This window comes from Neltuma alba, unplaced genomic scaffold, assembly GCF_004799145.2.
Source record: "Neltuma alba isolate B1F8T4 unplaced genomic scaffold, ASM479914v2 tig00002863_pilon, whole genome shotgun sequence".
In the NCBI taxonomy this organism is placed as follows: domain Eukaryota; kingdom Viridiplantae; phylum Streptophyta; class Magnoliopsida; order Fabales; family Fabaceae; genus Neltuma; species Neltuma alba.
The window spans coordinates 453,246-467,831 of NW_021633048.1; the positions used below are offsets into that span (position 1 = coordinate 453,246).

Consider the following 14,586-nt stretch of genomic DNA (forward strand, 5'->3'; position numbering starts at 1 on the left):
AAATAGTTAAACAACTTAGTGATTAAATTAAAGAGTTCTAAAATTTACTCATTTTATTATAGTCTTCACCCTCTCCAATTTACCAAAGTTAAAATACAACAACACGGAATATGTAGTGGGAGTTAAAGTCAACTCTTTTAAAAAAACGTGTAAAATCGAAAGTCAATTAACAAAACATCGCATAATGATCAGAATTTTATTCATAAATTTGAAAGTCAATTATCCATATAACACAAATTTGAAAGCAAATGAATTAGTCATAAATATTATTTTATTTATTATCCTCAAATTTTAAAATTTAAAGGATGAGAATTTTATTTTATTTTTTGTAATATTACATTTATCCAACTCGTCCAAACCTTTTTTATAAATAAGACAATATTACATTTTTTAGGGCAAAAATGATGAAACTCATTAGAATTGAATGTATATATAACATGAACATTAGAATAATAATTGAATTAAAAGATGAAAATTTTTATGATAAATATTTTTAGAAACAAGAATTTTATCAGTAGATAATTTGATCTGAAAAACTTCCAAGTGATTAAAGTAATTAAGATAAGACTAAAACTTGTTTTACTTAAAAAGGAAAGGAATAAAGAATCTCTCTCGCGTGGCATGTGTAGGGCAGAACGATGATTCTCCCATGTCGGAGCCTCGGATAAAATCAGAACATGGAAGCAATGGGAGAGAATCACGAGGAGAAGATTCACCAATAGCAAAAATTCCTTTTTCCACGCGATCACGTACTGCAACTTCATGATCAACTTCTTTCACTATTTGTGGGTCCCGAAATCCACTTCCACTCCAACTCTTTTATGAAATCTGTTTAATAAAATTTTGGAATCCGGAAAGATGAATAATCCAACGGAGGGGGGCCCTGGGCACTGATGATTGGCGGGCCGGTTAGCAATACATTATATAAATGGTGCCCTGTTTTCATTGAGGTTGAAGATTATTGGGGAGCTGGGCCTGAAGACTTTTTCTGTGGAAGAGACCATGCTTTTCACTTTTTTCTCCAGTTTCTTTGAATTTTGGTGTTTTTGATAATTCCTTATCCGAGGAGGAAGATTCACTTAGATACTGCTCTAATGGTGTCCAACTATTTTGCGATAGGACAAGTTTCTTGATTCCATCTTCCATGGCATAGGCAAGCGGTTTGGCCATTCATTGTCTTGTTTGGTCGCTGAGAAAATGGAGCAGAAACAGATATTGTTTTCTCGGTTGTTATCTCGCACTCTGATGGCTAGAGTAAGCTGAATTAGCTTGTGTGTATCGTTCTGTGTGAATATGTATAAGTATGCCCCACTTTGTTTCTTCACCCGGCTTTTGGCTCCTTTTTCATTATTGTCTACCACTGCAAGTTTTAATTTTGATTCAACTATCGAATAATTTTCCCTCCTTAGATTGCAAGTTATCTTTTCACCATCTGTCAAAGGCTGAAATTAATGGAATGAAAACAATTTATTGAGCACTCAAGTGACCCAATAAATCTGAGGCAAATAATTAATATCGAGGTTATTTTCCATACTGAAAGATTATTCTTATATTTCATAATAATTGTAATGTAGTGATATAAATGACCCTCTACTTCTTTGATCCATGCAGGATCCTTGGTGACTGAATTTTCCCAGGAGATTTCTGAGAGTATTGCTTGGAATTTCGTTGGAATTTCCAAGACGGCTATTTACGTTTATTTTCTCATAATTCTTCGTTGGGGCCAAGCTATGATGGTACTGTTGATCCTGTGTACAACAGAGCCACCAATCAAAAGAAGAGCGGGTTTATGGATTAAACAAGCAGGTCGAGGTTCATACCGGGGTAGCTAGGGGTCGATCCTGAAGTTGTTATTAGTTCTGATTCTGATTCTGGTTCACTAAGCAAAGTTCCCAAAAATTGAATGGAAGCCACTTCTGTAACACATTTGTTGAAAAGTTTTTGTGATTATACTCATTGGAATTATGCTGTGTTTTGGAAGCTTAATCACCATCTTCCAATGTGAGTTCCTGGACTTCAGAGTTGCTTCCTCTACATTTTATCCTGTGTTTTGATAAAATCAGTGAGGCTTGTTGCCTCTGTTACATAATAGTTTATGTAATTTTCCATCATAATGACAAGTGTCTAGTTTAGTTGTAGTTTTCTGAGTTTTTAGCTGGGTATTAAAGACAATATTCTCAATGCTTGCTTAGGAGGATGTAGGATAATTCTAACTATGATCTACCTTCATTGCAAATTGCTTCAAGTGCTGTAATTATTTATAGTTTGCTTTAATTGTGTGGATTTTTAGCTCAGTGATCTTTGACTATACATTCACGTTTACTTCTTCATGTGGGAGGATATTTTGTGGATTTTTAGCTACTTTATGGTCCTGCATATGCTTTATTATTTTATTGTATCAAAGAAATGCTTCCTGATTGAGAATGCAGTTTATGTATTTATGTCCCCATGTCCTGTGTCAAATTGCAGATCCATTTGCTGGACACGTTTAAGCATCTTACGGTCAAAATATCCCTTTGGCCAAGCCCTGGACTAACCATATCAGAAATCATTTTGAGCATATTATATGAGATTTTCGTGGATTGAAGTTTAGAAGATTAATGTCCAGCATCATAATTTGCATATTTTTTTAGTATCAATGCGATTGAGAAAGCATTCTGGCATATAGTTTTTCCATGTTTAATGATAGATACAGTTAGATCAGAGGTGTATTGATTATGACGCATGTTTACTTAATTGTTTTAGGACCTTGACCTGGGAAGATGGATACTGTGGTTGCCAAAAAGAAAACGGGGCTGTGGAAAGCATCCCCAGCGGCATTAATTGTGAAGCCTCAGATTCTGTCTTTTTTACAAGTAATGAAAGTACTGGTGATTCTGGAGCTTATTCTGTTCAGCCACTCATGAATGAAATGTCTAATCTGAAGTACATTTTGGGAGAGGGGTAAAGCCTTATTTCTAACTCACAAATGCTTGTGGTTGCAAATTTTGTTCTTTATCTGGCAATTTACTCATGCAAAGAGACATGCATATTCAGAGATTGACCTCAGAAAATATGAAGACCATCTATCCTATTTGGTTGAAAATTGAGAAATATTGAACGAATGTTTTTAGGTTGAGACCCTGTGAGCATAAAATTGAAGGACGAATCCTCAGGGAAGTCTCTTTTCTCACTTTCATTGAGCCACCAAACCTGAAATTGTTGCAGTACACACTTTGAATTGGCCGTTCTGAGTGTTGCTTCTTTGCATAATATACAATGAAGTAGCTCCCATCTAGACTTGTAAATGGTATCAGTGAGCAATACTGGTTAATGTAGTAAATATGTACTATTCAAAAGTTTTGTTTGTACAAAGCACCTCCAAATTTGACCTTAGCCCTTATTATTCCGTCAGGATTGTTGGAGAAATAGCTCTTAAAGGGGTTCATTGTTGGGCTTTCTGTGAGGATGTCTTCACAAGTAATTTCAACGCTAACATAATATCTGAGGTGAGATTCTAATCACAAGATTTTACAAATCACTGGTACTTTAATCTTTTATTTTTCTGTATATTTTGTAGTTTGATATGGATACCTAATATATGCAGTATTTTACTCCTGCAGTGCCCTTATGAATGGCTTCTTCAATTTGCATCTGGCATAAAGGTAAAAATCTCTCAATATATTACTTAGTTGATGCCATGATGAAGAATGACGCTTTTGGTTCTGGTGATGAGCTACGAAGCATTGGGCATTTGTACTACTGATTGCCCTGGTCGACTCAGCTTCTGTATAATATGCATGCTTTGCAAAATGTTGTTAGCTTGCTGCAACTTAATAGGCCACTTTCAAGCAGGTTTAGAGTTCATCAACTTTTTCTTTTTTTGCAGACTATTGTGGTTGTACCAGTTCTTCCACATGGAGTTTTGCAATTTGGTTCATTTGAAGCGGTGAGTCTTTGTTTCATATTTGGGTCCTCCAACTAGACAAACTATATGTTTTACTATTACTGTGTGAGATCATGATAGATGAAAAATCTGAAAATTCTTTGGCACAAATTTGAGGGCCATTTTAATGTTAATTTGATATATTCCGTACCTTAATTCCCTTGTGTATTTCTCTCCCTCTATGAGTATGCATGTCTGCCTAGAGCCTGAATGACAGGGTGCTAATTTTACATGCGTTAGTGTGCTAGCTCGTGCCTTCATTTTTGTCCATAGTGAATGTGTCGCATTTTTCTTTTTCAGCCTACATTGATCTCTCTTTTCCTGTCAAGATTTTAGGTTGATGAAGACCTGGTATTTGTTGCCAATGTCAAGGAGATATTCAATTCGATGTGTTGTGGGGTGTCAAATACTACATTTTTGAGCTCAGATGTTGATATTCAAGCACCGTTATTCTCATCCTTGACAGATTGTCTTGTGGATAAGTTGGATGAAGCGTCTTCTATTTCAAACAATAAACTGGAAGACAAACTTTATGGTGGCACATCACTTGGTGTAGATGGATCGACAAGGTTATATTCAACAGGGCCATTATTTATTCACAAGGAGTGTCGCACGTTTGGGGAAGATCAATTGGATAATCCCAAGAAGGCTCGCAAAAGTGAGATCAGTTCCCCGTACACTGGAGTTTTGAAAGATCCGAGACACATAGGTCAGGTGGACATGAATTTGAGCCAAACGGAAGAAAAGTTATTGGCCTTTTCTCAGTGGGTCAACAATGCGGGATTATTTGATGAGATAACAAATGAAACGTGCTCTTACTCCAGCGAAGATATGACAGAACATTTTGAAGGCAATAATACTGATCATAAAAATGGTGATGATGTGCATGGTTTATCTGAAGTTTCCTTGCACTTTGATTTACATAGAGCACTTGGACACACTGCTAATGGACAGACAGCTGAGCCTCTGTGGAAATATTTTTCTGCTCATGCATGCAGTAGCTCACCTTTGATGTTAGATGGGAAAGGGCAAGATTATGTTAAAGATTTGCAGTTTCTCAACGAAGGTAATTCAGAATATCTTTTGGGTGCTGTTATGGGCAGTTTGGAGAGTGCCTTGGATGATTCTTCATTGAGCGAAGCCACTGATGTTAAGCCTCCTGTAACCTTGCCAAGAGAATGTACTGCTTCCATTCCTCCACGTAGTCATCCTGAAGAAAGCACTTGGATGGTGAATTATTCAGATCATGAAAATTGTGTCGCACCTGACTTTATGGCCAAGTGCACGGATGATTTCAGTAACCTTGTTACATCAAGATCTTTTGATGGCAATTCAAGCATATTGATTAATGAGACAGAGCAGGAGAAGGTTTACGGTCGTGTGCAGCCTAACAGTGGACCCAAGCTTTCTAGCACCAGCAAGAAAAGAGCCAGAGTCGGGAACACCAAAAGGCCAAGACCCAGGGATAGACAGTTGATTATGGACAGGATGAAGGAGCTGAGAGAACTTGTCCCAGATGGTGCCGGGGTAAGTTGATGTGTTCCAGTACCAAAGCTAAAAAGTTCGGAGTTCCTTTTGCACTTTATAACGTGGTTTTCTTTGGTCTTATGATTTACAGTGTAGCATTGACAACCTCTTAGAACGGACGGTAAAGCACATGCTGCACTTACGAAATATTACAAACCAGGCTGAGAAACTGAAACGATGCTTGCTTCAGGAGGTAATTATAAACAACATTTATTATGATGACAGCCCTGATCTTTAATCCACAAGAATGCTAGTGTCACATTGGACATCAATGCTATATTGCCAATAAAGATACTGAATCGTTACATCTTAGTATAGGTACCTAAGTGCGATAAACAGAAAACCAATGGCAGCCATTCAGGAAGGAGTTATGCATTTGACTTTGAAAGTGAACGCCAACTATGCCCCATGATCATCGAAGAACTTGGATGCTCAGGGAACATGCGCATAGAGGTATGCATATTTTCTCCTTGACCATTGGTCCAAGCCATGTCAGATTTCGTAGTTAACTAGTTATCGCTTGTCAACGAACTTTTCACTGTTAGGCTTATAAATAGATTTATTATAATCTCCAACACGCTATATCTCAAAAGCCCTTTGGGCTTTAGGTGTGAATAAGTTACGAACCCATTATATTTTTGTAATGAAGCTTGATATGAAACAGGAGAGTGAGGGCCACCAGGATCAAACCCGTTCCACTTGGTTATAGAAACCTAGATGCGGTGTCAGTGATAATTTTTATTAAAAAAACTTCCAACTATTATATAGAGGCCTCTGATATTTTGCTATAATCTCAAGCTCAAGAATTCATTTACCGAACTGTCATGTTTTGTCTGCAGATGATATGCAGTGAACATGGGTTTTTCTTGGAGATTGCCAATGTGCTCCGACGGATGGAGCTAACCATTTTGAAAGGTGACTTGGAAAGTCGTTCGGGCACCATGTGGGCTTGTTTCATTGTTGAGGTATAGAAATATTGCCTGATTTGATTAGTATGGCTTCTTTTTGGCGGGTGAAATCCCTAATTTGATAACTTTAACCATGGTTACAGCAGAATTCTGAGATATATCTTCTGTTGCATCCACAGGTTCCCAGAGGTTTTCAGAGAATGGATATTATGTGCCCTCTGTTGCATATTTTGCAGCAAATGAAGAAAAGTTTCAAGTAGAATTTTGACATTTCCATCTATCAAATCAGTAAAGGCGTATGACCTATATCTTGTAGCATTTTTTTGGTTTTGTGTGTGTGTGATGTAGAAGACAACAGTTAATTTCAAGCCTCTACCTAATGATGAGCCAGCTGCTGAAAATGGTGACTAACCAGCGGGTAAAAAGAAGGTTCATTGACTTCAGGGCGCTTTTGGGTTCTGGCTTTTGAGGTCGACCAAATGAAAACGTGCACATTTAGAGTTGATGACTTGTGGGAAGAGAATTCTCTTGTAGAGAATCACTGCCATTCTACATGCGGATTCAGATTAGGGACGGGTGTGCTGCTCCTTTATGAAATTAAGAACTTTTATTTGTAATGGAGGAAAAGGCTGTGGTCTTTTATGTATTTAGCGTCAACTATGCAAAATATTTTTTTTAATATAAAATCTGGGATCGAATTTCTTTGTGTTATAAATGTATTAAAACTTAATGCTGCAGTTTGTTAATTATAATTAGATATTAAATAATGGTAAGCATAATCTGGAGTCTTGACTGTAGCTCTGATGGAATTAAAATTGAAAAAAAAAAAAAAACGCGTGTTCAAGGTTCAAAACTCCAAATTTCTTGATCAAGAATTTACTTAACCACCTTTACTTTCGCAGCCAATGCTCTGGGTTGATTTACTAGCCTTTCAGCAACTATTTCAACTATGTACAAGAACATGCAGCAGTGATAGTTCCCAATGGATTCGTATGATTCGAAGCTATCTATTTAATTAATATTTTACCCCAAAAAAAAAAAAAAGAGTTAGTGTGAAAAAGGAAGAAATGAATACTCCCCACATACGCATTCTCTGTGCTTTATTTTTTAAAAAGAGAATCGATTAAAAAAATCCTCTAATTTGAAAAGATTTAAGTTATTCTTATTGGCAACAGCTCTTATTCTTTATTCATTCTATCACTCTAGCCAGGCCAAAAATGGTTACTTTGAATATATTATTACTATTTGCACATGATATCACCTGATAAAATCATCAAATTTTAAAATTTTCTTAACGTTATATTTTTATCAAAAAATCTAATAGCAAGGGCTTGAAAACAAATCTAGTTATTTTTTTTCGTTCTCGCTTTGTAAATTTTTACATAGTATAAGTTTCTTTTTTTTTTTAGTATATGTATTCTTTTATTTGAAACAAGTCCATTCGAAGACTATAGGGTACTAAATGTGACAATCTTTTTAGAGGGAATTTGAATATTAATTTATTATGTTTTGAGAGATTAGCTCTTTCTGTTAGAGTAAACTTACAAGTTTCATTTGTTTTCCTGTTATGCATAGGTATTATTCTATTAGAGACAATCTCATTTTAGGTACTGTTAGATACTGAATGTGAACACCTCTTTTAGCAGACTCAGCCTTGGCAGAAGTTTCATTTTATATTGAAGTCAACATGCTAACTGTTTTTTTTTGGGTCAAACAATATGCTAACTTGTAATTTACTTTTACATCAAATGGGCCAACGACTGCGATGCCCACGTCAGGCCAGATTCTGGGCCTCCAATTACGTCTGTAGAGTTCAATTTTAGAGTTTCCGCATATAATTGTTAAATTGATTGATAATACCCCATTTCAAAAATTAAATATGCATTAAGCAAAACCGATATCAGTTGAAAAGCAACCTTTCCTTCTAGCATGAAGCTTAAATAAATACCAAGAAAAGGAAAAAGAAAAACTTCACGCAAACTTATCTTGCAATTAAATTTGTTGAGTCAAAGCTTTCGATCTTTGGAGGTGAGGTCATTTAAAAATGGAGATGCTATTATTCCGTTTTGATTATGTTAAACGACATAATATGGTGTCTCTAGATTTAAGAGAAACTATGAGTCCCAACTGACGCAAATTACTATTAATTTTATATATATTTGATTCTTGACATGATTTGATCCATCTGTGTGTTGAACTTTAAGCCCCAAGAAAAAAAAAATTCCTCCGGTTCTAAATATAAGATTTTTTTTATATGTAAATTACACTACAAAAGGGGTTTTATATTTAGAACCTGAGGAGTAGAGTCCACTATTATTTTAAGATCACTAGGACACTGGTACGATCGAAACTTTTCCCTCCTCTCTCTTTCAAATTCTTGATTAGATCTGCTATCATCTATCATATTCAATTTTCAATATCTTTCATCTCTAAGAAATTATTTTTTGACCGAAAATTTCTAAGAAATTCTTGTCTCGTAGCATCTAAAACATTTCCCCGTCGTTCTAATACTCATAATAATAAACAAAATTTGCGATAGGATTTCATTTTACTTTTCTTTACATACAGAACATAGTTTTAGGTCCAATAATGATAATAATTCTATTGCAGCTACATGACTTAAGCTAGCAAACTGTCCCAAAAGTCTAAAAAAGAAGAACTAATTTATTGTATATAAGTGTCCAACGGGCAACGTATTTGTAATTGTTGGGATATAAAATGTGAATGGGGCTATCAAAGGTCTTGTACATAGTCCCCAGCAAGTGGAAAGTCGTGAGTTCTATCGCCTCATAATCTCAAATTATTAGTACCTGCTCCTTTAATTAAAAAAATATGAACGGAATGAACTTAACATAAGCAAAAGTCTCACATTAGATAAAATTGGGCTATAAAGAGGTATATAAGTTGAAAAAAAAAAGTTCATATACTCAATGACTTAAGGTTTTATGTTAAGATTAAAAATAAATTTAAAATATTATAAAAATTAAAGTTCTTACAGATAATTAATTTAATTAAGAAAGCAGTTAATATAAACATATAAAGAAGATGAGATATAGTAATTATATTGATCGGGTCAAAGTGCCTTAAAACTTGTGACGTGATCTTATAACTCAATTTTTATACCATTCACACGTTTTTTTTTTTTTTTCATTTCTAACCTTTTCCCCCTCAACTGAACTTAATTAGGTCGGGTCAGTCTTTGTAGGCAATGATGTATGTGTCTTAACTGTTGTTCGTCCCTGTTGCCTAGGAGCGTGTTTTAATAATAATCTTATTACTAAAGAATAAGCTTATTAATTATGTGCCTGTTTGGGAAAGCTTCTAATGAGTCATAAATAGCTTATTTTGAGGAGAAGCTCGACTCAAAAATTTATGCTTGTTTGGCACAACTTGTGGGCTACCGTGCTTGAGGGTCAAAATGAGTGGAAATGCACGAATGAAAATAAGATGAGGGTGGAAGCTTTTTTGATGAAATAGCATATGGACCATGACGCTCAGAAAAAGGCTGCTAGTGCCCGCATGGAGGCTTAATTCTGCTGTTCTTGCTGTTTTTTTCGTCATGATATCTTCTATTTTCTTATCTTAAATCGTAGTTTAAGACTGCGGGTGGCATTTTTCATTTCTAATTTAAGTAATTTTAATTTAATTGGCTTTTATCATAATTTTTTTAATTTTTATTTGTCAGATTTATTTATGAATGTGAATTATGCATGTTTCACTTTATATTTACAATAATTTTTTTATGATTTCTCTAATGTTTTAAAATTTAATTCAGTCATTAACTTTTTCTTTTTCATATTAAATTAATTTAAATTTATTGTATTATATAAATTTATTTTTTTATTATGTTTTATTATTTATTAAAACACATACCTATTTTGGTAATTTTACAAACAAACTTATTTTTATTTAATTATAATCCAAATAACCTTTTACTCAGTCTAACTTTTACAAACTAACTTTTTAAACTTCAATTCAAACACAATTCACCTTACCCAATTTAACTTTTACCCAATCTTATTTTTTTAAAAGTCAGATTAGAAATAAGCTACCTTTTCTATCGCTAATCCAAATGAATCCTATATGATATTCCGATCTTTAATATAAAATCTAATGGTACTTAATTACGCAAGTGAATGACAGTTTGGTAACCAATGTCTAGAATGACATGCTGTGCATCAAAGCACCAAACTGAACCTGTTTGGGGTAAAATTAAATTAAAATGGATGCAACAGTCCTAGATTTAATTAATACTTTGTGATTTAAAGTCTCATTTAGTACAATTTTATTTTATTGCTACTCAGTGAACTACATACACTTCTAATTTTCGTAAACAAGCGTACTTGGGACTCAAAACATTCAACAACACTATAGTTGTTTTTCAGTGGGATGAAAAAAAATTAAAAAAAAAAAAGAAAGACACACTCCCTGCTATCCTTAATATAAGGCGTATACTACTTTTTAGATTAAATATAAAACACATTTAGAAAAAATAATAGCATTAAATATTTTGAAAAACACCTTTATGAATGCAGATGTGATATTAAAAAAAATAAAACTATTTAAGATAAAGGAATATTGAAAAGTAGTGATAATTTTTTCTTATAATTTTAATGATATAAATAACTTATAGTTAAGTGTTTTTTTTTTTTTGGCATTCCTAGAGCTCGAACTCGTGAGACCTTTCATTATGCTGGTACAACCCTTTACTAGTTAAACCAAGTGCTTGATAGTACTAAGGGAATCACTTGCAATAAAACATTATGAGGTTTTTGTCAAATAATTTCACTCATAATATTGCAGGGTGGCGGAATTATTCATATGTCAAATAATGGTAATTTGGATTTATCGTAGTATCTCAATCAGATCTTATCTTTAACTCAGCAATTGATTTCATATGATTTGATCGTACGTGTCTGTGGGGGAAACAGATATTAATTAAAACTAATATTCAAAGTGTGTGTGTCTGAAGTTGAAGGGAAATTTTAATTATTATGAAGGAATTCGCATTGCGTATGAACTAAGATTTGAAACAGTGAAGAATTCTCTTCGATCTCATTTCCTTGCAATTGCCGTGGCTGGTAGAAATTGATGAGTCGTTACTGCAAAATTTAATTAATTCAATGAATCTATATCACCCTAACATATACTTCCAAACAACAAGTGGTCCTCTCTCTAATCTTGTTTAATTTATCATTGTTGCTGTTATAAATTCTCGATCGTATTTTAAATTATAAATAGATGATTGATTGTGTCCTATGTTACATATCTAAACAAATTCTCCATCGTTGATGATTGGTCAAATATGGTTTGATACCCAGTCATACTGTTGCATTTAAATATTGTGTCTGCTCTTTACTACTCATTCTATCATGATTATTCCGGATGTGGTTCTTTTCTATATTTTAAAAATATATATACACATATTTTTTTGAATAAAAAATTTACTTATACTCTAGTTCAATTCAATTTCGTTATTCTAATATCCTTAAACTGAATATACACTTTCCAAGACTATATATTAAAAAAAATAAATAGAATGTATTTTAGTAAAAAAAAAAAAAAGTAATCAAATTATAACATGATAACAAGTTGCCATGTGCAAGCATTTGTTTTTAATCTTGTCTCTTTTTTCAGTCAAATTTCTGGAGTTTAAATATAAGTTCCCTCTCCACAAAAGAAATTAATATTTAGATTGTTATTAAGACGTCTAAACATGAATGATTTGAGTTAATGTGACAAGTCTTGTATTGGATAAAATTATGCTTAATAAGTAATACTCCTCCTGTCCTAAATGTAAGACCCTTATATACACTAGTATAAAGGTCTTACATTTAGGACCAGAGGAGTATATAATGAGGTAGAAAGATTTACAAACTCAAATTTTTAAAATTGAGTTAATTCAAGATATAGTGTCCTCCATTAGTTATTGCTCGTTGTTCTCCTCATATTTTGGGCTCTTATGGGGTGTATATTTAAGAAAAGTAAAAATGATTTAGATAGAGTGAGCTTATTTATCATAACATCCTCATAAAGATACAATAAAACAATAACACCACTACAATACAAAAAAAAAATCTAAGAAAATATGAAAATTTGGAAGAAAACACATTTTGTTTAGTATGCTCAGTAAATTATACGGAAGAGAAAGACATTGAAGAAAATCAAGGGCCTGTTTGTTTTTGTTCTTTGTTTTCTTGTTCTCAAAACAATTTTAGAAAATTGTTTCTTAAAACAAGTTTTGCAAAACAAAAACAAAAGAATTTGTTTGGATAATAATTTTAAAAATCACGTTTGAAAAAAAAAATCATAGAAAATCACACTTGGTAGGTGATAATTATGGCTAGTAATGATAAGTGGTGGATAGTAGGTGAGAAAAGAAGAAGATTTCTTAAAATTTTTTAAAACAAAAAGTAAAAAACACAAAAACAAAAATAACAAAATATGTGAAAGTTGTTTTGGTCTTTTAGTTTTTAAAAAACATGTTACTGTTTTTTGTTTTTTAAAACAAGTAACTAAAAACAAATCACCAAATAATTTTTTTGTTTTTATATTTTTAAAAACAAAAATTTGTTTTTAAAACAGGAAACCAAACACACCCCAAATTTCCCCTTTGAATTTTCCTAGCGAAAAAGAACTTGGAACCAGAAAAAAAATTGTGAAGATCTTTTTCTGGTATTATTTTGTGAGGGATTTTCCAAAGAAACTAACCGTTTCATGCAGTGCGATTTCAAATGTAAATTTATTAAAAAAAATTATATCTTCCTCGATCATTAATATCAATTATGAAACTTTTAAGTCACTAGTATAGGAGACTTGTCTAGCTAGTGATTAAAATAAATAAGATAATCGCTGCAATCCTCAAATAGAACATCACAGAGGGTTACTACTATAACTAGGACAATAGTCATGAAAAGAATATTAAGATTATTTAGTCATCCTTTCATACTTAAATTAAATTCATACTAATAAACAACGTCATCTCTTCTTGCATGAATTATTTAATTAATTTGCTTCTGTTAAAATACTGATTAAAAACACTATCAGAGGCGCATATCTTGCAAATGAACATAAGGTTGCATTAAAATAAAGCACTAGTTGCTCCTTTATTTGTCTTTCTATTGTTTTCCATATATTACTTTTGTATAATTGTTCTTATCATTAATTAAGATAATGACCCTAGCTACCGACACAGTATTTCCACGAAACTATATTTTCTTTTATCGTAGACGCTAAGACTCTGAACATATGTGCAGACTCAAAACATTTTCTTGCTTATAAAATGTTAGAACACAGAATGATGATCGTTTTGATCGATAAACTGTCACAACAAGAAAATAAAGAAATCTTTGAATAATTCAAACATATACCCTATCAGTGAAATTACAGAAAAGGGCGGCAAGTGTCATATCATGCACAATTATTCTCAATCCCTGGTTAATATATATTTCCCTTTATTTTAATCTGTGTGTGTGCGAGTGTGCGTGAGAGAGAGAGAGAGAGAGAGAGATTTTGTAGAGAACAAGAAAGAAGAGCCTTAAATCAAAAGGAACTTCATAAAAGAAAACTCAAGTAGAGAGAATGAAGACATTTGAAGCAACATATCTTGGACTTCTAAGAAGAGGACAATCGAATTAAGTGAAATTATCAGAATGATATAATAGAATAAGCTCTGTCCATGTAGAGTATAATTATATTCTATAAGAAGCAGGTGTACATATGTCTTTTCTCTTGTCTAGTATATATTCTGTCCTTTAAAATAAAATTATAACAATTATAACAATAGATATACACCTCAAATTATTAACTACGAAGCAAGTAGCTAGTTAGCTAATAATTAAATTATTCTGGACTTCCGGGAGTACATAGTAGTCAATTTTTTTATGGAAAAAAATAATCATATATTCAAATAAAGAAGTTTACATGTGGTTGCAATGACAAAAGCCCTGTCATTTGTGAATATTTAATTATTGTACGATACTTTCAAATCTTAAAACAACTAAGAATTAGGCAAGGTAATTAATAGTGACAATAAAAGTAGTTAATCTAGAAGTTCAAGTGTAAATATTCCATATTATTATTGAAGTTATTAATTACTGTTATCATTGTTAATTTATTTTTTTTAAATTCGATAGTTACTTCGTGTTGGTTTCTCTTCGCCGGGGACCATATGTGGCAGTCAATTAGACCTACCATTTGGTAATGTTTACCTACTCATGAGGGATG

At 32.8% G+C, this 14,586-nt stretch overlaps 1 protein-coding gene across 3 annotated transcripts; it reads left to right on the plus strand.

The window, feature by feature from the left end:
• Positions 1 to 943: 943 nt before the first annotated feature.
• On the plus strand, positions 944 to 7,133 carry LOC114739525 (transcription factor EMB1444). Of its 3 annotated transcripts, none has more exons than XM_028927592.1 (11): positions 950 to 1,254; positions 1,612 to 2,001; positions 2,746 to 2,943; positions 3,395 to 3,488; positions 3,603 to 3,644; positions 3,869 to 3,928; positions 4,262 to 5,452; positions 5,544 to 5,645; positions 5,771 to 5,905; positions 6,292 to 6,417; positions 6,540 to 7,133. In XM_028927592.1, the coding sequence occupies exons 2-11, from the start codon at positions 1,904 to 1,906 to the stop codon at positions 6,618 to 6,620; spliced, it is 2,127 nt and encodes a 708-aa protein (XP_028783425.1). In that variant the 5' UTR covers positions 950 to 1,254; positions 1,612 to 1,903; the 3' UTR covers positions 6,621 to 7,133. The 3 variants fall into 3 exon arrangements, 2 of the variants coding, with proteins under 2 accessions (XP_028783425.1, XP_028783426.1); XM_028927593.1 differs by having other exon boundaries at positions 950 to 1,226; XR_003739613.1 differs by lacking the exon at positions 6,540 to 7,133 and having other exon boundaries at positions 944 to 1,254; positions 5,806 to 5,905; positions 6,292 to 6,409.
• Positions 7,134 to 14,586: the final 7,453 nt, after the last annotated feature.

Bases quoted from the DNA above. Each gene is read 5' to 3' on its own strand.
- LOC114739525 (XM_028927592.1), top strand. From the start codon at position 1,904: ATGGAAGCCACTTCTGTAACACATTTGTTGAAAAGTTTTTGTGATTAT. The intron at 2,944-3,394 runs GTAAAGCCTTAT...TTATTCCGTCAG, and splicing joins AAGTACATTTTGGGAGAGGG to GATTGTTGGAGAAATAGCTC. The intron at 5,453-5,543 runs GTAAGTTGATGT...TATGATTTACAG, and splicing joins TTGTCCCAGATGGTGCCGGG to TGTAGCATTGACAACCTCTT.